Source organism: Cervus canadensis, chromosome 6 (assembly GCF_019320065.1).
Source record: "Cervus canadensis isolate Bull #8, Minnesota chromosome 6, ASM1932006v1, whole genome shotgun sequence".
NCBI lineage: Eukaryota > Metazoa > Chordata > Mammalia > Artiodactyla > Cervidae > Cervus > Cervus canadensis.
The window spans coordinates 9,503,266-9,526,825 of record NC_057391.1 but is presented as its reverse complement, the minus strand read 5'-3'; the positions used below and the strand labels follow the sequence as shown (position 1 = coordinate 9,526,825).

Below are 23,560 nucleotides of genomic sequence, written 5' to 3'. Positions count from 1 at the left end.
TTTAAAGTACATTTATGTTCATCTGTATCATATAATACTCCATTTTAGTTCTTCCCCATTCTTCTTTGTGTTGTATTTGTATGCATTTACTGAGCATTTGGGGCTTCCCAGGTGGTGCTAGTGGTAAAGAACCCACCTGCCAAGACAGGAGTTGTAAGGGAGGCAGGTTCAATCCCTCGGTTAGGAAGATCCCCTGGAGAAGTAAGTACTGGAAACCCACTCCGGTATTCTTGCCTGGAGAATCCCATGGACAGAGGATCCTGGCGGGCTACAGTCCATACAGTCACAAAGAGTCAGACACAACTGACGTGATTTAGTGCACAGACACGGAGCATGTGAAACATGGTTCTAAAAGTCAGAACTACTCAGAAGGATATCTTTCGAGAAGCATCATCCTGTCCAATCCAGTCTAGCCCCATTCCCATCTGTCCCTGTGGGTAACCAGTCTCATTATCTGATTTATTCTTTCTGTGTTTCTTTTTACACAAATGAACAGATAGGTCTGTTTTTTTATTCCCTCACCTTTTTTCTTACACAAATGGTAACATACGCTAGTCACTCTTAACTCTTACACACTTTGCTTTTTTTTTTAAATCTAACGTATGTCCTGGAAATCACTGTCCGTGTTCATAGAGATCTTGTTCATTCTTTGCTTGGCTGTATAGTACTTCATGTGTATGTGTGATAGTTTTTTCCAAACACACTCCTTTTATGGATATTTGGGTTGTTTCCAGTATTCTGAGGGTCCTGTAGTGAGTAATCTTGTACATAGGTATTTTGTTACTGTTGGAGGTGTGTCTATAGGGTAGATGCTTGGAAGCAAGATTTCCAAGTGAGAAGGTCACACTGTCACGCTCTTCTCCGTTATGGGCCTTGCTAGTTTCCCCCGTATCGTCAGCGTGTGTGCGCCTGTTTCTCCCAGCCTCGTCAACAGAGCGTGTTCTCAGACTTCTCATCTTTTGGCAATATGTGTTAGGTGAGAGACGATAGTTCTAATTGGTGTATCTCGTAGAATGAGTGAGGTTAAACATCTTCCATAAGCTTAGAGGCCATTTCAGTGTCTTTTTGTACCTGTATAGACTGTGTTTTCATGTCTTTAGCCCTTTTCTCTATAGAATTTTGATGCTTCTTTGAAAAATTTTCTAGAGTTCTTTATATATCTGCAATTGTGTGTTACAGATATTTTCTCCCAGTTTGTCAGTGTTTTTTGACTTAGCTTAAGACAGTGGTATTGTTTTATGTAGTAGTCAGATATATCATTCTTTTCTTTCATTGCTCTGTTGTTCAGTTGCTAAGTTGTGTCCAACACTTTGCAACCCCATGTACTACAGAACACCTGGCTTCCCTGTCCTTCACCATCTCCTGGAATTTACTCTTAATTCGAGCTGGATTTAGAAAAGGCAGAGGAACCCAAGATCAAATTGCCAACATCTGTTGGATCATAGAAAAAGCAAGAGAATTCCAGAAAAACACTACTGTTTCACTGACTATGCTAAAGCCTTTGACTGTGTGGATCACAATAGACCTTGGAAAGTTCTTAAAGAGATGAGAATACCAGACCACCTTAAATGCCTCCGGAGAAACCTGTATACAGGTCAAGAAGCAGCAGTTAGAACCGGACATGGAACAATGGACTGGTTCAAAATTAGGCTAAGAGTACATCAAGGCTGTATATTGTCACTCTGCTTATTTAACTTGTATGTAGAGTACATCATGGGAAATGCCTGGCTGGATGGTAGCACAAGATGGAATCAAGATTGTTGGGAGAAAGATCAATAACCTCAAATATGCAGATGACACCGCCCTTATGACAGAAAGCGAAGAGGAACTAAACAGCCTCTTGATGAAGGTGAAAAAGGAGAGTGAAAAAGCTGGGTTAAAACTCAACATTCAAAAAATGAAGATCATGGCATCCGGTCCCATCACTTCATGGCAAACAGATGGGGAAACAATGGAAACAAGTGACAGACTTTATTTTCTTGGGCTCCAGAATCACTGCAGATGGTGACTGCAGTCATGAAATTAAAAGATGTTTGCTCCTTGGAAGAAAAACTGTGACAAACCTAGACAGCACATTAAAAAGCAGAGACATTACTTTGCTGTTTGCTGAACTGAACAACAACAACAACAACATATCCATTGAGTCGGTGATGCCATCCAACCATCTCATCCTCTGTCGTCCCCTTCACCTCCTGCCCTCAATATTTCCCAGCATTAGAGTCTTGTCCAATATTCAGCTCTTTGCATCAGGTGGCTAAAGTATTGGAGCTTCAGCTTTAGCATCAGTCCTTCCAATGAATATTCAGGATTGATTTCCTTTAGGATTGACTGGTTTGATCTCCTTGAGTCCAAGGGACTCTCAAGAGTCTTCTCCAGAACCACAGGTCAAAAGCATCAATTCTTCAGCACTCAGCCTTCTTTATGGTCCAACCCTCACATCCATACATGACTACTGGAAAAACCATGGCTTTGACTATATGGACCTTTGTCAGCAAAACGATATCTCTTCTTTTTAATATGCTGTCTAGGTTTGTCACAGCTTTTCTTCCAAGGAGGAAGCGTCTTTTAATTTCATGACTGCAGTCACCATCTGCAGTGATTCTGGAGCCCAAGAAAATAAAGTCTGTCACTGTTTCCACTGTTTCCACATCTATTTGCCATGAAGTGATGGGACCGGATGCCATGATCTTCATTTTTTGAATGTTGAGTTTTAAACCAACTTTTTCACTCTCCTCTTTCACTTTCATCAAAAGGCTCTTTAGTTCCTCTTCACTTTCTACCATAAGGGTGATATCATCTACATATATGAGGTGTTTGATATTTCTCCCAACAATCTTGATTCCATCTTGTGATTTATCCAGCCAGGTGTTGCACATGATGTACTCTGCATACAAGTTAAATAAGCAGAGTGACAATATACAGCCTTGTCCTACTGCTTTCCCAATTTTGAACCAGTCTGTTGTTCCATGTCCAATTCTAACTGCTGCTTCTTGACCTGCATACAGGTTTCTCCAGAGGCATTTAAGGTGGTCTGGTATTCTCATCTCTTTAAGAACTTTCCACAGTCTATTGTGATCCACACAGTCAAAGGCTTTAGCATAGTCAGTGAAACAGTAGTGTTTTTCTGGAATTCTCTTGCTTTTTCTATGATCCAACAGATGTTGGCAATTTGATCTCGGGTTCCTCTGCCTTTTCTGAATCTAGCTTGTACATCTGAAAGTTCTCAGTTCATGTACTGTTGAAACCTATCTTGAAGGATTTTGTGTATTACCTTGCTAGCCTGTGAAATGAGCCAATTGTGCAATAGTTTGCACATTCTTTGGCATTGCCCTTCTTTGGGATTGGAATGAAAATTGACCACTTCCATTCCTGGAGTGTGAAATCCTGGTTATTGCTCTGACTCTGTTCCACACTCAGATCATATAGAAATCCATCCATATTTCCCTTTAGTGCTTCTGTGGTTTCATTTTTTACATTTAGATCTCTGATTCACTTGGGGTTTGTCCTTTGTGTGTGGTGTGAGATATGGATCTAAGTTTATCCTTTTTCAAATGTCTGTCTTGTTATCTCATTACCATTTATTTAAAACTTTATCCTTTTTTCCGAGAGATTTGAGATATTCAGCTTCCGTGAGTATCTTGGTCTATATCTGGATTTTCACTTCTGTCCTGCTAAGTCACTCGTATCTATTCACACATCCTAGTACCACACTGCTTTACTCATAGAGGCCTTACAGTATATTTAATATTGAATATGGTCCATCAGCCCTCATAGGTTTTCTTTCTTAGCATTTTTCTAAATGTATTCTTAACATGTTTTTTCCATATGTATTTTAGTATTAACATTAGTACCAATTTTAGTTTCAACAAAAAGCTTAGCTTTGTAAAAAAAAAAATCATTGGTATTGCTTAAAATTTAGATTGCTAGTTTAGCAGAAGTGATATCTTCATGAGGTTTCCATCCTATTCAAGAACAGAGGATGTCTTCTTACAGGTTTACATCTACTTTTGTGTTTTTCAGGAACGTTTTAAGGCTTTCATCCTGTGAATTTGGAGTGTTTCTTGTTTATTTGTAAATATTTTATCTTCTTTTATACTATTGAAAATTAGGTTTTTTCTGCCATTGTATCTTTTGATTATTGTTTATACAATCAATGTATATGAAAGTTTTTGAATTCTGTTTGCTAATTTTATATCCTGCTACCATACTAAATTATTGTTTGAACTAGTCTTGTCATTTATTTCATTTATTCACTAACAAATAATTTGCAAATAGAAATAATTTTACTTCTTTTTTTCTAGTTCTTAGGGCTCTGTTGATTTTTTTAATTGAGTTACATCTGTTAAAAATACCAGTACAGCGTTAATAGTGAAGGTGACAGACTTATCTTATTCCTGATTTTAGTGGAAATGTCTCTAATACTTTTCCATTAGTTGAAATGCTGGCGCATCATATTATGAGAGTGGCTTATTCCTATTTTCTTGAGTGTTTCTACCAAGAAAGTGTTAACTTTTGTTAACAGCTTTTTTAGTACCAATGGAGATAATCATAATTTTTCCCCCCAGATTCATTAATATGGTTTATTTTATTAATGAATTTTCTAAAACTGAACATTTGCATTCCTAAGATAAATACCACTTAGCTATGGTGTATCATTTTCTTAATGTGGTGTCAGATTTTTGTTCCCTGTTATTTATAGTTTTATATGGTATTCATTTGTAATATTGGTCTGTAATTTTCCTTTTTCAGGTGGGGGCTGAATTTATACAATGTAGGTGTCAAGGTTATACTAGCTTCATAAGATAATTTGGAAGATTTTCTTTATTTTCTTATGCTCTGGAATAATTTATGTCATATTGGAACTATCTGGTCTTTGAAAGTTTAATAGAACTCCCGTTTGAAACTGTCTGGGCCTGGAGCTTTTTTAATTCCTTGATTGCTCTCTATTTCTTCCGCAGATATTAGCCTAGATAAGTTTTCCATCTGGGTTTTCAGATATTCAATGGAAACTCTTGTAATTTCTTATCTTATATAGCTCCTTATCCTTGTCTTTCTTAAGTTTAGTAATAGTATGTCTGTTTTAGACTTCCCTGGTGGCTCAGTTGGTAAAGAGTCTGCCTGCAATGCGTGAGACCTGGGTTCAATCCCTGGGTGGAAAAGATTCCCTGGATAAGGAAAGAGCAACCCACTCCAGTATTCTTGCCTGAAGAATTAGATGGACAGAGGAGCCTGGTGGGCTGTAGTCCATGGGGTCAGGAAGAGTCGGACACGACTGAGTGACTAACACTTTCACTTTCGTGTCTATTTTAAGTTTTTTGAAAAATGAAATTCTGACTTATTAATCAGTGTTACTATTTTTCTGTCTTTTACCTAATGAATTTTTACTCTTCTGTTTATTATACCTGCTTTATGGTTTGTTTTGATTTACTTTTTAATTTTTTTTCTAGCATTTTGAAAGGGGAATTTAGTTCCATTGCTTTCATTTTTATTTATTTGTGTTTAGAACTACAGATTTCCTCTGATCGTTGCTTTAATTTGTCCCATAAATTATGACAGTATTTTCATTATCATTAGGTCTTGAAATTCTGTAATTTGGTCTTCCCTTTCATGCTGGAAATGTTTAAAGGAACATGTTTTAATATCCTGGTGGAAGGGTCTTTTAATTTTATGATTTCATTTTACTGCATTGTGATTACAAAGGTTTATTTATATAATTTCTGCTTTGCATAATTTACCGCTTTTCTTATGTAGTCTAGCATATGATCAACTTGTGAATGCTCTTTATTGATTTTGTAATTTAAGCCTTCTACATCCTTACCATTTTTTTGTTCCTCTTGATCTGTCCTATATTGAGAGGAGCATATTAAAAGCTCTTATCAGTGATTTTTTTTCTGTGTGTCCTTACAGCTTCTGTAGTTTCTACTTTGTAAAGATGGCTACTGTGTTTCTTGGTACATAAACATAATTGTTGCATCTTCACTGTGTTATGGCTTTCAGCATCGAAGGTGTGTTTCTTTGCTGCTTTTTCTATGGCTGTCAGAATGCCTGCCTGGTATACCTTTGCTCATGTTATTATTTTGGACTTTCTAAATGAATTTTCCAGTGGAAGGACCTTTTATTTTATGATTAGCTGTCCCCAAGAGCCTCTTTCTCTTTTTATTTTTAAGGGTCTCTTATTTTTTAATTTACTTTCTGTGATCCGAGTCTTCCCTGCTGTGCTCAGGCTTTCCCTGGTCTTGGCAGCAAGGGCTCCTCCGCTGACGGGCGCGGGCGCAGTTGCGGGCAGGGGCCCCCTGCTTGGTGGAATCTCCCCAGACCAGGAGTTGAGGCAGATTCCTGCCCGCCACGCTGCCAGAGAAGTCCCCATCTTCTCGTTTTCACTCTCTCTGCTCAGAAATACTGCCTTTCCGGGTGACCTCCTCAAGGCTTGTGTACCCTGTGAGGTTGCCTCGTGTAGCTCGCTCTGGTCTACCAGGACTTTTTGTTTTCTCCCAGCATCTTGGCACTTTGAGTGGTCTTTCTCTTTCTTTGAGTTATTAGGGTTCAGTCTTAGGTTTTCATTCTCCTCTTCCCTCTTCTGTGTTTCCCCCTCAACCCTGCCTTGCCCTCTGCAAAGAGTTAGAGTAAGAACTTGAGAAGTATCTCTGCGAGAAGCTAGTGCTTATATCTCCTAATTATAGGTAACCTCACATTTGTATTGTTCTCTTTCTTCTAGTTGAACTTGTGGCATTTGTATTGTTTTATTTGTTCTTATTAGTGGTTTATATCTTTTAGAAAGCTGGTTGAAAGATTTCAGTGTACACAGTAGTTTCCCTGTTCATCTGTTCTGTTGATTTCTTGTTTACCAGCATCCCCCTTGGAGAAGGCACACTCCATTAACACAGGGACCGTCTTTGTTTATTTACTACTTTATTCTCAAAGCCTTGGCTTCCCTGGTGGCTCAGTTGGTAAAGAGTCTGCCTGCAATGCTGGGTTTGATCCTGGGTCAGGAAGATCCCCTGGAGAAGGGAATGGTAACCCACTCCAACATTCTTGTCTGGAGACTCTCATGGACAGAGGAGCCTGGTGGGCTACAGCTCATGGGCTCACAGAGAGTCAGACACAACTGAGTGACTAACTTTCATTCTCAAAGCCTAGTTACTTAGAAGACATCTCAGTAAATAATTGTTGAGTAACTCTTCTTCAAAATATGTGTGTCTTTTAGCCATTTTTCTGTTAAATTATTAATACTTGTTTGGATGATCTGTGTATGATCATGTATGATCTATGTGAAGGTTAACAATCTGATAGGACAGTAATATATCTTGTAAGAGTTCAAGATGTGGATCCGATATCAATAAAGACAAATTTTTGTAGCTTTTATTTAGATTAAATGATGCACGATTCAAATTTACAGAAAATGAGCCTGACCTGGTCCCATTGATGGTGGTAATAATTGTTTAATTTTTTTTTAATCACTCGAGTGTTGTAAGCTCCATATCTAACAAATACAGAGCATGACCTTCTGCCCACTAGCATTTTATACTTTCAGTTTTTGCCTTCGAAAGCACACAAAAGGATTTAGCAAGTTCTGGCCTCAGCGTTTTATCAGCGCTTTATCTTGGTGCCCTGACACATGCTCACATATCAGTTAAAGAAAGGAAAATAGAAGCACAAAAATCATAATAAGCACAAGAAGGAGTGGCAAGGGGGAATAAAAGTTAAGAAGAAGGGCTGGAAAGTATAGACAGAAGATAGAACTGGGACATGCCCCCAACCAGCTTGCTTCATCCTGCTCTTACACTGTCTGTTCTTCCTCTGGGATCTTGTTCTCTGCCTCAGAATAGACCACAGCACCGACAGCATCAGATTGGATCCCTTTTGTTACAGGCCTGGTGACATTCCTTTAATCGGAGAAGTGGCTCAGAGCACAAGACTCCTGGAGAAGAACAGTGCGGTTTTAATAGCTGGGGGAGTTTGCTGTTTTGCTTGTTTCCACTGAAAACGTTTGGCTGTTTCATTGATTGGCAAGGAGAACAAAGAAGCCTTTCACTTTTTCAGGATGGCTTTAGAGGGCACACTGGGCGGTGCCTGGTAAAGTGGGTGTTTTCTCGTGAATGACATTTGGTCTATTTTTACAGTTGGAAACATTCTAATCTTAAGCTTCTTGTTTGAGCAGGTCAGAGAGCGTGCTGTGGAATTTTTACATTTGATCCCGGGGTCTGTTCACTCCCCTATGGTTTAGAGACTTCATGAACTTGGCTTCTGAATTTATAAATATCGTATTGGTTTCAGAATCTGTTGTCATTTTACTTATCTTCACCTTGTAGGTGATTTGAAGGGAAAAGATTAGAAACATACGTGGTTAACATCTAATAATAAATAAGATTGATTGGAAATCTCTAAGTTCTTTCTTTAAAAGTCATTACAGCTGCAGTATTCCTTCTTTATGTCTTCCCAGGCTCTTGCGACTCATCTGTGGTGTCTTTTTGCTTGAGGCTTGCTCTTAGTTAAACATGTGAATATTTCTTTGTGCTGGGAGTGCTAAATCAATGGTTACTTTCTTATATGTATTCAAATCAGTTTTCCAATTATTTTTCTTAGAAGTTTAATTTTGCAGGCATTGTAGGGTAACTGGATTTTGGAAAGAAGTGTACATAGTCCCAACAACCAGAAGGGTTTCCTATTTTCTATGTGTACTTCAATTCCCATCATTCATCTTCACACACACAGCTTTGCCTCATTGTAGTCAGTACACTGCTTCATATTCTGTTATTTGCATTTAACATTTACCAGATTCTTTAAATAATTTTTTTAAAAATCGACCATCCTTTAGATATAGTATATAGTAACTTATAAATAATTTGTAAGTACACCAGGAATTCTGGCATTTATTTTTAAAGTTTAAAAAATTTTTGTTGTCATGAACTTTTGGCTTTCCTTTTGTCATTTTTTTCTTCCCTTAATCTGCAGTATATTGGAATTGTTTTTGTCTAATTCTCTTACATGTACAGGTATTCACTACAGTTTTTAACAGGTGAGCTATGTTCTCTGTACACATTCGTTTGATAACTGAGGTGAAACGAAGAATAATTAACATATTCAGAGGATCCTAGATTTGAGAGAGTCATTTCCTTCTCCAAATCTTTCTCCAGCATTGCCAAGAAAGAGAAAAAGTTAATTTGTCTTTTTTTTCTGCCTGCTTTCACTTGAGATTGCTAACAGTTGTGCATGAGGAAAAGGAGGCGGACACAAATAGAAATGAGATATACCTAATCCACAAAATGGGTCACCAGTCCTGTCTTGGTATTTGAAGTACCTAGACTAATGTTGCCTGACATGAAACAGGCAGGGAGGAAATTTGTACTGGGGGAATAGATGGATTCATGAGCAGCCAGTCAGTAAAACTACATGGACAATCTAAAAACCTCCTTACGCTGTGTTGAGATTCAGAAGCTCATCCTGATGATCAAACTGCATGGACTGTCACAGTATTCTAATAATGAAAGTTATATTGTTTCTTAAATCCTCAACTGACACCCGTATATATATCACACTTTTGTTTCTAAAGGAAGTAGAAATTCGGAACAAAGACCTGGAGGGACAACTGTCTGACTTGGAGCAACGTCTGGAGAAAAGTCAGAATGAACAAGAAGCTTTTCGCAATAACCTGAAGACCCTGTTAGAAATCCTTGATGGAAAAATCTTTGAACTAACAGAATTGCGAGATAACTTGGCCAAGCTACTAGAACGCAGCTAAGGAAAGTTAAATTTCAGTGCCAATTGATTAAAAAAGATACTGTCTCTCTTCATAGGATTGTTTGGGCTCCGCATCAAGATTGCACAAAAAAAAATTTGAATATCTCTTCTCCACGAGGAGGATCTTTTGAAAATTTGGAATTGTATATTTCAGTGTAAATTTTAGAATTCAGCTTGTAGCTAGTTGGGGAAAAAAAAAAAGAGATGAAAAACTTGAACTACAAATTACCTCCATGTATATTATTGGCCATAGTTAACTAGAAAGTTATAAATAGACACTTAATGCAATCTTTTTTTTCTGATATTAGCCAATGGGAGAATTAACAAATGTCTGGGTCACATCCCCCTTTTTGTGTTCAACACAGTGAAGGTTATCTGCTTTTTAAATTAATTTATTTATGATATCTAAAGCTGTGTTTTGTGCAAAAACTTAGTGATGAAAGCCCTGTCTTTTGTTGTAATCTGAATAATTTCTCAGGATATTTTTGCACTGCCAGAGGCAGTGCCATTACCAATTAATTCTTGCCAGGAGTGAAAGGGAGCTGCGTCTTTAATTGAAACATACTACAACTGGGTGTATAGAGTTCTTCCCTTTTTTTATACTGGAAGATATTTCTCTCTGGTGACCACTCTGATACACTCTGGTGTTCTCTAATCTTGTCTGCTGTATAGTTTACTTTTCCATATTGATTCCATGTATTTATGAAAAGATACTGTCTCCCATTTTATTACACATTTTAAAGCCAACTAATGAAGGCAGCTGAGTCCCTCCAAAATTTTTCTTTTTAAATTTCTAATAAATTTGACACACAGTACTGAAATACAGCAGCCGTCCACTGACGGTCTGGTCTAGCAATGTTAAGTATATTTACAGAATATGCAGTTACATTTATTTATATATTTTGCAAGAAATCTTTTCTGAATGATTAATGCATTTCAATTTACCAATACTAATGGTTGTTGGGGAACTGTTTATTATAGATCATTTTAAGGTGTATAGCTATTTTAAAGGCGATCCATTTCCATCAAGCAGCCAATCAGAGGACTATTGGGATTGGAGCCGCTTACTCTGTCTGGGTCTTCGCATCAGCCACATCTCTAGCCGATCCTCACAAGGCAATATTCTAAACTGTTAACTAGGCATTTCAAAACAGGATTTCAATTCAGTGGGCTCTCCTCAGTGAACAGGTTTTAATGTTGTTTTGATGTAATTTTAAAGGACTTTTAGCAAACATGCATTTCCTTATATATTTCTTTTAAGGAGCTATTTTAAAAGTAAGTCAAGTGCTGTCTAGTCTGCTTATGGAGTAAGAATTGCATCAGAGTCCATATATTCTTGCTGTACAATGCTTGTGATGTTGAGGAGGGTTCTTTTTTAAAGTGTATGCTTGAGTATCGACTCCATGGAGTCTGCAAATGCACTGACTTTTTGTTTGTACCCCAAAACAATTGAATTGTTAAGTACAAAATTAAGCTGATTAATCAATTTGTAACCCATTTTTTCACTCACACAGCTACTCAACACCAGACAATTTTGTTTTATATATGTATGTGTATGTATGTAAATACATACATATTAATTTATATTAGAGTGAAAAATAAATGGTTTGTTTCTAAAGTTAGTTTCTAAAGTGAGTTTTCAGGTGTCTCTGAAAAGTTTATATCAGACACTTAATCATCATGTATTATATGTGCTATAATATCATGTACCTCCATCTATTTTAGGGTATTTTCCTCACCTATTTCTTGTAGGGAGGATAATTTAGGTACACAAGCTCAGAGCTATTTCTCTGATAAATCAGGTAATAAAATTTATTTGATTGATGGAATTTTGAAGTAGATGTGACTTTATCCATCAGTTTCTGAGTACAGAGCACCATATTTTAATTTAAATAGGGGATTTAACACTAGGGATCAGGGAATTTAGTTATGAAGAGTTAAAAAAATTAAAGAAAAAAAAACAATGTTAACTATTGAAATGGTAAGTGAATTATTTTAATGATGTAATAAGATATTTTTAAATTTTGACATAGTTGTCATTTAATGGGAAAATAAGTCACCAAAATGTCTCCACTTGAATTGTATTGATATATGAGACATGTGTGTAATTCAATATATACATATACTCATATGTATATACAGAAAATTATTTTTAATATTTTCCTACTGATATGAAATTTAAAATTGGAAATTTTGTGAGTTTTTTCTTTTCCAATAGAGTCTACTTTTTTTCTTTTTTTAGTGATTTCAACAATTTCTTGAGGGCTGCACCTTTAAATTCCCAGATTGTCTTTAGACATGTATAGTATATGGGATAAGGTGGACACAAGTGCACATATAAATAAAATCTTCTTCTTAAGACTATTTTAAACATTCATTTACAGTAGGAGAGTACCTAGAAATCATCATCAACAAGTCATAATTAGGCTATGTGCCTACTGTCATTTTCTCCGTTTCTGTATTATATAAATAAAAGTTTGCATATTAAGATTTGATTTTTTTCCCAGAGACAAATATTATATAATGTATCTATATTTAGATCAAACTGTGGTAATATATTTATCAGAAAACAATGTTGGGGGACTATAGCCTGAACATGTGGACTGGAAGTGGACACAGGGGAGGAGAGCAGAGATTGATTCCCATTGTGTAAAGTTACTCTGTGATGACTGAATTCTTGTACAAAAAGACAACTGAAAAAAAGAAAAACAAAAATACAGTTTTTATTTTGAAATACCTTTGTTGTTCTCTGAAGAATGTACTTTATCTTTTTTTCCTTCAGTCTTTTACAGATATTTTTAAAGAAGCATTTAAGTAATGGCAGCATTTACTTAAATCTTACAGGTGCTACTGGATTTTGCATTAGTGTGTTATGTTGTGAAATCCTAACTTTGACATAAAAAGTTTTATAAGTATTTCCCTGCCTGGAAAATTAGTTTTTGTTTCTCCTCTCTCTTTTTCTCTCTTTTTTCCTCCCTCTTTCTTCCTGCAGATTAAAAAAGGCCATGAAGTTGCACCCCTTCTGTCCCTATAGGAGAACTCCAGCATCACCATAGATTTAATGTTTTGCTGTCATTGAACCTATTGAGAAGCAGTTAGAGGAAAAACTTATACCATTTTTTCAAGTGAAACTAAGAGAGACACTCAAAATTGAACCACCGCCACCTTTTAAAACTCATTTCTCTGCCTTGTTAAAATTAAATGTATTCTTTCACATGTGCGCTCCAGTCTTCCACGTTTTTACTTAACTCCGGAGTGTGTTCAGCCGCTTTCTCCTTTCTGACTTTCTGACAGCTCTGGAACGGGAGGCGAGACAGAGGAAATATTTGTTTGGTGGCAGTGGTTTATTGGTTTTTTTATTTATAGAAATCCTTTTGTTTGATATCAAATGATTTTAACATCCTGATATTGTGATTGAAGCCATGAAATAATCTTCATTGAATTTTTTTCTTCTGGATATTTAGCATTGTTCCTTTATCCTTTGTGAAGTCAATTAATTTATATAAATCTTAAAGAGGAAAACTTTCAGGTAAGAAGTAGTTGAGAATGACACATTTGAGGAAAAAAAAAAACTTTTCTCCAGTAGGATACTATGCTATAATCAGTATTTGCCGTAAAGATAATTTTCATGTGAGAAAGCATTTTAAAAATTACTAGAAAGGGATCATTTTGGAATGGAAACAGATTTATCATTCACCTTACTCTAAATTGTGAGAATGTATTTTTTAATAATATTCATGTTAAATTGGACCTTAAATTTTATTTAGCCTTTTATTTTGTACTAGAGTATAGTCAATTGGACCTTTAATTTTTATGGCAGTTTTTCTCTGTGGGAATCTGATGTATTGTTGTTACAGAAATAAGCATAGTTAATGAATTGAAGAAATGAATGTTTTTCTCTTTTTGTTTATATATTGTAAAATAGCTTCAAATAACTAACAATTTTACTCAAGAAAAGACTTGATCAGCATTCACTGCCAAGTGATTTCTGCTTAGTATACTAGATAAAAAAGGATGGAGTTGTTTTTACCAAAACCAGGTGATCCTGGGAGAGAAATTGCACCCAGAATAGGGGAAAGGCCATACGCTCCCAACAGATTTCTAGTCAATTCATTGATCTCTGTAAGTACCCTTTTGATTAAAGCACATATTCCAGAGGATACCAGGAGTGTATGGGGTGAGGAGGGGATATTTTTCGTGAAACCAGGACCAGCAAAAGAGTAGGAGCATAATGCCCTCCGTTTTTATCTCAGACACGTCAGGATAGCCAGAGTAACGTAAAGTGCTATTTCCTACCTTGCTGCTGCTTTTAACTAAACAATTTGGGATTGCCCTAATGAATTTCAGAGGCTTCCAAAAGATCCTGTCAGGATTTATAACCTAATATGACACACAGCGCTCAGAACTCACCATTCTGTGGCATTCTGACCTACTTTGTCAATTATTTTCACATCAGATTTACCCAGGGACAGAAAGATTACTCTGCTTTCTCCTAATAAAACCAAATGAAGTGACAATGGGTGCCTAGTAAATGCAAAATTAAGCCCATTCTGTAATATAGAAAATTTTTTTCTGTTTTTTTTTTTTTAATTTCTTTTCTGGGTATCTTTTCTAACTACATTCATTATTTTATCTTGTTATCTGTTTTATAACTATGTTACTATATATGCATAAATATATAGTAAGTTGTATCTATATGACATGTATATATGACTTTTTTGGTTATTATACCTTAAGTGGAATGACTGTTTCAGAAAACAGGGCTAGAAGTCAATGTTTTCTCAAAAACTTCAAAGTGAAAGCAAATAGAACTAGGTGTTTGTTGACTGTCTGTGACAGGCACTGTACTAACTGTTTGATGTTTCATCTCTACATATAGGGTCCCTGCCAGGGGTGTCCTTTGGAGGGGGGATGCAGGGGAAAGGCTCGCATGATTGCACCTGCTGTGTCCCAGCAGTCAGGCTGGCTTTCCTGTCCACTGTCAGAAGGTGGAGACCTTGCTCATGTTGCTGGTACAGTTTCCCCTCAAGCTTGCCTGCTTACCTCTTCTCTCTGTAATATCTCTGTTAGGGCACTTCTTAACTATAAATCTTGTATTTGCTTTTCTTGAACTTCTTCCTGCAGCCTCCTTTGGTATTCACAATGCTTGTCAGTCAGTTGCAGATCATACTTTGTTTGTGAGTGTCATATTTATGCAGTATTTTTTCTTCTCCAGTATTTTTAATTTATAGACTTCAGATAATCCAAGCAAAGTAGCTTTCATATGCACAATTTCAGTCTGTAAAATTTAAGTAGCAAACTACTTATGAAGGTCTTGGGGAGACAAATTACCCGATAAGGTTCCTAGTGAAATAAGTTGTAAACCTGTAAAACTCCTCCCCCAACACTAAATTAGAAGCTAAGCAGGATGTGGGTTTTGCAGTCAGCACTGGGTAACTTTGTGGTCAGTTCTGGTTCCACAGAAGTTAAAGCTTTTTCCGGTTGATCAAGACATTAGATCAGCCACAGAAGTAACTCATGGTCCTCGGTACTTTAGATGGGTGATAGCCCTCATATAAAGGAATCATGTGTTGTGTCTTTTCTGCATCTGGCTTAATGTTTCCAAAGTTTCCGTGTTATGGCTTATATCAGAATTTCATTCCCTTTCAATGCTGAATAATATTGCATTGTATGGATGTACCACATTTTGTTTATCCATTTATCTTTTGATGGACACTTGGGTCATTTCCACCTTTTGGCACTTGTGAGTAATTCTGCAATGAATATTCATATACAAGTATTTGAGTCATGCTTTCATTTCTTTGAATATATACCTAGGAGTGGAATTGCTGGATCATACAGTAACTCTATCTTTAACCTTTTAAGAAAGGGTTGGGTTTGAACTGGAATAATTTAAAAGTCTTATGGAGCAAGGTGCCATCTCATTGGGAAATCACAGTTGTGGGGTTAGTATTTGTTAATAGACCTGTAAGTGATCCATTGGCCTCTTAAGTTGTGCCTTCAACTCTCTCACCTAAAACATCTGTTAAGCTCCTGCTCTATCCCAGGAATAGAAACGTGAAGAGAGATGCTTATCCTTTGGTGCAGAACACAGTTCACGGTGCCTAAGTGCTGTGATAGACAGGAGCCTAGTATGAGGGGGACCAGAGGGAAGAAGAGTCAAGAAATCTTTCCCAGAAGAGGCCCCAACTGAGTTTTGGTGGAGGAGTAAAGGCTAGCTAGTGTAAGAAGGGGTGTGAGAGAATTGTAGGGAGTGTGTCATGTGCAAAGACTAGGATGGATGAAAGCATTGAGACATTCGGAGAATTAGAATGCGTTAGTATACTGACACATAGGGTGTTAGGGCCGGGTGTATGGCATAAGATAGTGATTGAAGAGTAGGCAAAGGGTAGATCAGCAAAGACTTTTTAAGCACATGAAAGATATGGGTTTTATTCTGAAATCATCTGGAGATATTGAAGAACTATTTTTGTAAAGAAGTAATGTAGTGTTAAAATATATGGTTTAAAAATCTAGGTATTGAGACTCCCTTTGGTGGTCCAGTGGTTAACTCTGCACTTCCATTACAGGGGGGATGGGTTCGATCCCTGGTTGGGGAACTAAGATCCCACATGCTACATGGCATGACCAAAAAAAGAAAATAGAGTCTAGATAGCTCTAGAGATCACAATAGCCACTGTTAAGTGGCTCTACTGGAATAGAGAAGGTGAAATGGATTCATAGAGTATTTGGGAGGTAGAATGAGTACGGATTCTTGGTAGAATCAGTAGATGGCAAAAAAAAAAAAAGAGGAGAATACAGGCTGATTCCTAGGTCTCTTGAGTTGGACAACCAGGTGAACAATCCCATTTACCGAGACAATGAATTCAAGATGGGGAATGGCTTAGGTTTGGTGAAGGCAGGGCAAAACAAGATGAATGGTGGGTTAGATCTGTTTTAAGTTTAAGATACCTGTGAAATATCCGAGTGGAAATATGATTCTGGTTGGGACTTAGGAGAAAAATTGATGAGTTGGAGATAAAATATTTGGGGATTGTCAGCCTATGTAATTATAATTGAGGGCATGAAAACTGGGGTGATTACAAGATGAAAATGTCACTTTGGGCCAGGTGTAAGACAAGAGTTTGCAAAAGAAACCAAGAGTGATGAGTAGACAGACAGAGTAGGGGACTCACGGAACCCAGGGTGGAGTTTCAGAAAGCCAGACTTCAAATGAGGTTAAAAAAGCTGACACAGCAACTCATGTCTTGAGGCAATGATATTGCAAGTATGTTCTGCTGAGACCTTTCGTTAATATTTGATTGATATATTTTAACATAAACTTAAAAATGAACAAACTCAGATATGCAGTTTATAACATTTTAAAACATTGAAATCTGGCAAACATCAGTACCAGGTTAACTGTTTTTGTGCAGATGCCAACATCAAGCCATCTCTGGTAAATTGAAGAGCATCTTGGTATTTCAATGTGAACTATTAAAGAACCACTACCATTTCTTTTTTTTTTTTTCCACTACAACCAGTTACCATTTCTTAATGTGAATCAGAAATTTCTCAAAACTGTGCAACTGAAACAAAATATAGAAATAGGATCAACATACGATAATATCTGTCTTCTGTAAACTTCAAATGCTGTTTATGAAAATAGTTTCACTTTTCTTCTTGACGTATTATTCAATTAAATGTTACATACCATTCTGTTAATATATTGGTTGGTTTTCCATGTAGCTGTCATTTCTAAAAAGCTCTAGGGATGGGGAGGGGGTCACTCTTTCCTAGTAGAACTTGGCTTATTACCTTTTCTGTGGCTGAGCTGCCTCTCCTCTCCTCAAAGTCAAGTTCTAGAGGCTTGAGTGTATTACATGTATCTTTTTAAAATGTGTTATTTTGATACTGAATTCACCACTAGGACCAGATGGCATTTGTGTTTTCATTGCTATAGAAAGTTTAGAGAATTAATATTTATGTTAATCTTAAATGATCCTTATTCTTTTTCATATTGATTCATAAACAGGTCACTGTATACAAATTATCTCTGGTATAAATGATCTCAAACAAGGACAACAACAACAAAATACTCTCTGTACTGGGTTTTAGAATGCTGTATAGTATATTTGATTTTTATTTCTAGTTTGAGTTAAAATTAGCTTGAATTCCTTGGGTAGACATGACTTGCACTACTTGGGCAACAAATTAGAGCATGTTAGATATTCCAGGAAGAAAAGAGGAGCTTCTGGTTTTCAAATTTGGCTCCAACTAATCCATAAAATTTGCAAATCACTTGTGAATTGTCAAATAAACTCTTACTTTTAAACTACTTTTGTTCATATTGTTCTTATGTAGTGATTAATCTTGGTCTCCTTTGGCAGAGCCTTTATTTTAGAATATGTCCTGTGGATTAAAAATCCCATGTTATATATAATAGTACAGAACATCACTGTCTATGGCACATGTCCTCCTCACAGCAGCTCACAACCAGTTTTCACAGCAGTGTTGTGACTTCAGGGTTACTGTTATTCTCATTTTATAGATTTTGTAGAGCCTGAGATCCAGCAATATTAAGAGATGAACCAAGTAAGAGGCAGAACACGGACTAGAACACAGGTCCTTTGCCTGCTCATCCTGTTCCCTTCCCACTGCATCATGTCTGAACCATGAACTGCAGACCTTTTGTAAGAAGGCAGGTGCAAAAATTTACCAACTCACAATATTTAATAAGTATTACTTAATGAGGAAAATCATTTTTTCTTTCAAAAACATACTATGTTTTTGAATGCTTGTCTCTCTGCTTCTCTCCTTTTTAAGGAAAAAATCCTTTATTTTCACTTATATTATGGAAGTGGTTCACATATGCTTTCCTTTTGCAAATGTCTTTAATAGTACAGATAAAGCAAAAATCACCCTTGATCTTTCAGTTCCAGTCCTACAAATTACTACTATAATCTGTTTCATGTATATCCCTTTAGCATTTTTATATGTATTTGTATATAGTATATATGTGCTTATAGAAATAACTAGTTGTGTTTGAGGGGAGGAGGTACATAAATTTTATCAAATGGTATGTCTTGTTATACAATTGCTATTCTTAATCTCTTGGGAAGATCTGTCCAAGTTAGTACACATAGACTTGCCTCATGCTTTTTAACTTCCTTAGTGTATTGAATTTTATGGATGGGTGATGGTTTATTTAAGCATTTCCATATTTTTTTCTTGCTTTTTTGTTCTATCCCTTCTTTCAGACCATGATGCTATTTTATTAAGTGCTAGAGGTATTCAAGATTGCTTACTACCCTGTTACCAAATGTTCCACAGTCCCTCTCATATCCTCAGTAAGAATGAACTCTGGATAAATAGCTTTTCCTGAAAACTAAAATTCAAAAACAAATTTATCTGGTCTTGATGAAAATCCTTCTGAATTATACTTCATGCAACACCTAGCAACATGCTTTGGACATAGTCACTGCTCTTGGAAATGTGCTGAGGGACTGAACACGCTTACCGCCATAGAAAAGAGAGGACTCTTGGTGTAAATGTTTACCTTTGCATAGTGACTTGGTATACCAACTGTCCAAGGCCACCATCTGGGGCTGCCTGGAGGACCCCAGGTGTGTGTAGGACAGTTTAAAACTCAAAGTGCTCTGCTTAGAACCTTCAAAGCAGGAAAGAAGGACATAAGTTTAAAAAGGAAAGGAGAAATGAGAAGATGCTTAAACTGTGGTGTGTATCATGAAAGGAATGATAACTTCTGGGGAATATACGGGGGCGGGGGAGATAGAGTCATTGAGGAGGGGGCCTTTGAGCCGATATATAGAAGGGGAATGGCCATCTACTTCAAAGATCAGGTGGATGGGTGGAGAGCTGAGCAGAAAGGCTCGTCACAAGAACAGAGCCATGGGCTCAAATTCAGTCTCATGCTCAGCGGCTTAGCTTGAAGCACCAGAGCAGATAGGTGGACAGACTCCGGATGGGACCTTATCATGTGTCCTCAGCAGTTCTGACTTTCCCTAAGGGGGATGAAAAGTCCCCAAAACCTCAGAGGAGGAAAGTAATGGGACTGGATTTATGTTTTAGAGAAAGGAAGTCACTCTGGCCGCAGTATCAAGAACAAATTCAAGACTATGTGAGGTGATGGAGGTGTTAACTAACCCTACTGTGGTGATCATTGCACAATATATGCATGTACCAAATCATCAGTTGTACACCTTAAACTCACACAATGTTACATGTCAATTGTAGCAATCCAGGTAAGAGACCAAAAAAAAAAAAAATAGAAAAAGGGAAATGATGTGAAAATAGCTGAGCCAAATACGAAAGATACTCAGGAGGTATGTGCTGAGATGATACGTTGAAAGTTTTAATTTCAGCTTCTCTTCTGGCTTTTATTCCTCCTTCCCCCACTTTGTTGCTGTTTAGTTGCTAAGTCATGTCTGACTCTTTTCAACCCCATGGACTGTTGCCCGCCAGGCTCCTCTGTCCATGAGATTCTCCAGGCAAGAATACTGGAGCAGGTTGCCATTTTTTTGCCAGGAGATCTTCCCGACCCAGGGATCAAACCTCGTCTCCTGCATTGGCAGGTGGGTTCTTTACCACTGAGCTACCAGGGAAGCCCTTCTCTCTGCCCCCCGCCCCCAGTTCAGGCGACAGCACAAACATCGTCTTCTCTGGCCCTTGGGATTGGATCGTTACTGTAGTAAACAGAGAGTCAACTCTTTACTTTTGGATTTCTCCCCTTGAATGATACCTTTTTAAAAAGACATCCGCCTCCCCATGAAACAAGGAAGAGAAATGGAAGGGAAATGAGATGAAGAGAGGGTGGCAAGAGTCACCAAGAAAAGGCCTGAACACCGCCTCTCCTACCAACACACCAGCCTGAGACCAGAGTTTGGCGAACAAATTAGTGAGTCTGCAGAGAGGACGGAGAATCAAAGTGCAGAAGACACAACGTGCAGAAGACATCCAGCTGCCTCAGTTTCCAAGCTTTGCCTGGATGTTTCTTGGGAGTCCAAGCTGGCCAAGGGAGGAGCTGAGAGTTTTCCCTGCCTTGCCCTCTAGCAGGCACATGCCACTGGCAAAGGAGCCAGTGAATCAGGACAGAAGGTCACCTGCATGGATGTGGCACCAGTGACCAGATGGACATCGGTGGATGCTGGTACGGAAGCATGCGAGTGACCAGGGCCAGAGGGGACCCAGCCGTGTAAGCAAACGCAGCATCAACAGAATGCTGTTCTGTTGGCTCAATTGAGCTCAATCCTGACTCAATAACCAGGACCCGCACTCCCCTAGCCTCCCAAGTGCTTGATAACGAGGTGAATTTAATTGTAATCGCAGGGAGGAGGTGGTTTCAGCTGGGGAATTCTGATTGGCTGGGCTTATCTTAAGTTGACAAAAACAATGTTTCTGCTGCTATGCAGAAGGCATTTTAGAATAACATTATACTGTTTGCACAGTCTAGTTGTGGCCTGGGAACATGTATCCGCTAGCAGTACACATTGGAGGACTTGGTAACTGTCTGGAAGACCTCTCGGTTTCTAGACTGGGTCTAAAGAAAGATAACTCCAGGACCTGGTGACGTTGAGGTACTTCTCCAGAAGCTTTATGGATCTGAAGCTTGGGAGATGAATGCAAGCTAGCGAAATGTGTTTGAAAGTTACCAGAAGACAGGCTATTGGTGAAGTGGTGAGTGGATGAAGGTGGGTAAGGAGGACAGGACCAGAGTCCTGGAATCGCTGACACGTAACCGAGGGTGCAGAGAAAATGGACTTAGACAAGAGCCTACGAGGAAAGGTCCAAAATAGAGAACTAACAGTTGATACCAGATAATCAAATTGATAACTCATTTTTTTTTGGTACTAAATCAATAGAGTCCAGCCCAGGAGAGTTCATGGGAACAAACTAAAATTCTTTGTGATATCTATTCTCCTTATCCAGGGAGTTATCTTCCTCATGTCCAAACTTGAGGCCATGTTCTGGTCGCTTGAAGATGTCAGGATTGCCACTGCCAGGCCTAATTTGTGTTAAGATGGCAAAGCCTCACTTATTTCATAGTGCTCCTGCAAGGTAGATCGTGGTCCATGTATGCAGAGAACACTTCTGCATGTTATGCCAAGGAGCTGTCGGGATTTTTTTCCCACTATCTTACCCAGTTCCCCTTTTAAGAAAAGATCTCTCACAATTTATTTTCAGAGATTAAGAGTAAAATATTATTTTGTTCTTTTGGCCTGGGCTTCTTATTTCTAAGCATCGACAACTACATAAATCCATTATTCCCTTATCACCCTGGCTGCCAGGAAGCTCAAGACCAGATTTTGGGCTTAATTGCTGTAGGTTTCCTCAGATAGGGATTCTTAGAATTCTGGGTTTTTTTCCTTCCTTTTTGCCCTTATTTATTTGTTCCTATTTTATGTTTTTTTGTTTGTTTTTTTTTTTATCAGTGGTTTGGTTTTGTTATACTGGTCTGATGTTACTTATATTTTTATAATAAACTACTCCAAATCTTTTTTTTTTTTTTAGTTTGGCAAAAAGGTATGTCATCATAATTTTGCAGGGTTTTTTTAACCTGTATGTCTAAGGCTGACCATTGGTCTGTCAGTAACTGCTGTCTTCATTTATTATTTGCAAAGTTCATTTTGTTGAATAATTCAGAGCATCTTTTTTCTCCATGAAGTGAAAGTTGCTCATTCATGTCCGACTCTGAGACCCATGGACTATACAGAATTCTCCAGGCCAGAATACTGGAGTGGGTAGCCTTTCCCTCCTCCAGGAGATCTTCCCAACCCAAGGATCGAACCCAGGTCTCCCACACTGCAGGCGGATTCTTTACCAGCTGAGCCACCAGGGAAGCCCATTTTCTCCATAGTCAACATATATTAACAATAGCAAAACGTAAACATGTGATTGCTTGATGATATAGAGCATTTAAGAAAACAAGGAAACCTCAGTGAAGTGATAAAAAGCTTTCCTTTTTTGTCTGTCGTATATCTTTCATGGCCACATTGGTTAGAATGTTGTCTGCTAATCTTACAAGTCACTGATATAAATTTTTTTCTCCATATTTCATGTCAGAACTGATGACAAGCTTCTCACTCTGTTGACTATCACAAGCAAGAACTCAACAGAAATAAATAATAGCATCGATTCCCCTGTACTGCCAAGTCCGTAACTGCGGGCGTACATTCATTTGTCACATCTGTTGGACTCACCTCTTTTTTAGGTGTCAGGATCCACTGTTCCCATCACCAGTGAGGAAGATTAGTACTAGTCTTGCCTCAAAAGTGAAAGATTGAACTATTGAAAGAGATTTTGTCAAGACCAAAGTTTTTCCCAAGAGTCCTGCCGAACATTGGCCCCTGGGGAGAATGCAGCCTTCTTCAGAGAGTTTAGAGTATGCCATGCAATTCTCCTTTTCCTCTCCTTGCTACCCACTTACCTTTAAGCCACATGTGCCGGGTTAGAAGGCAGTCACCAACCACCATTGCTTTAATTTTCCCAACTCAGTTGGCACAGAGCCACCTGAACCAGAGAGTTGGATGAGATTCTCTTTTGAATAATGCTCAACATAAGACTTGATGTAGCTTGGGGCCTCAGCCAATGCCTGCTAAACACTGGCTTAGTAAAGTTAAAGTCTCTCAGTCATGTCTGACTCTTTGCAACCCCATGGACTTTATAGTCCATGGAATTCTCCAGGCCAGAATACTGGAGTGAGTAGCTTTTCCCTTATCCTGGGGATCTTCCCAATCCAGGGATCGAACCTAGGTCTACAGCATTGCAGGCGGATTCTTTACCAGCTGAGCCACAAGGGAAGTCCAAACACCAGCTTGGGTTC

At 37.9% G+C, this 23,560-nt stretch overlaps 1 protein-coding gene across 1 annotated transcript in view; it reads left to right on the top strand.

Moving 5' to 3' along the window:
• The window catches only part of HOMER1 (homer scaffold protein 1), a 132,172-nt gene extending 114,117 nt beyond the window's left edge, over positions 1-18,055 (top strand). The window contains exon 9 of the mRNA XM_043470750.1: positions 9,551-18,055. Coding sequence (XP_043326685.1) covers positions 9,551-9,739 — 189 coding nt within the window. The 3' untranslated portion in view covers positions 9,740-18,055. The remainder of the gene's footprint in view (positions 1-9,550) is intronic.
• The last annotated feature ends 5,505 nt before the right edge of the window (positions 18,056-23,560 follow it).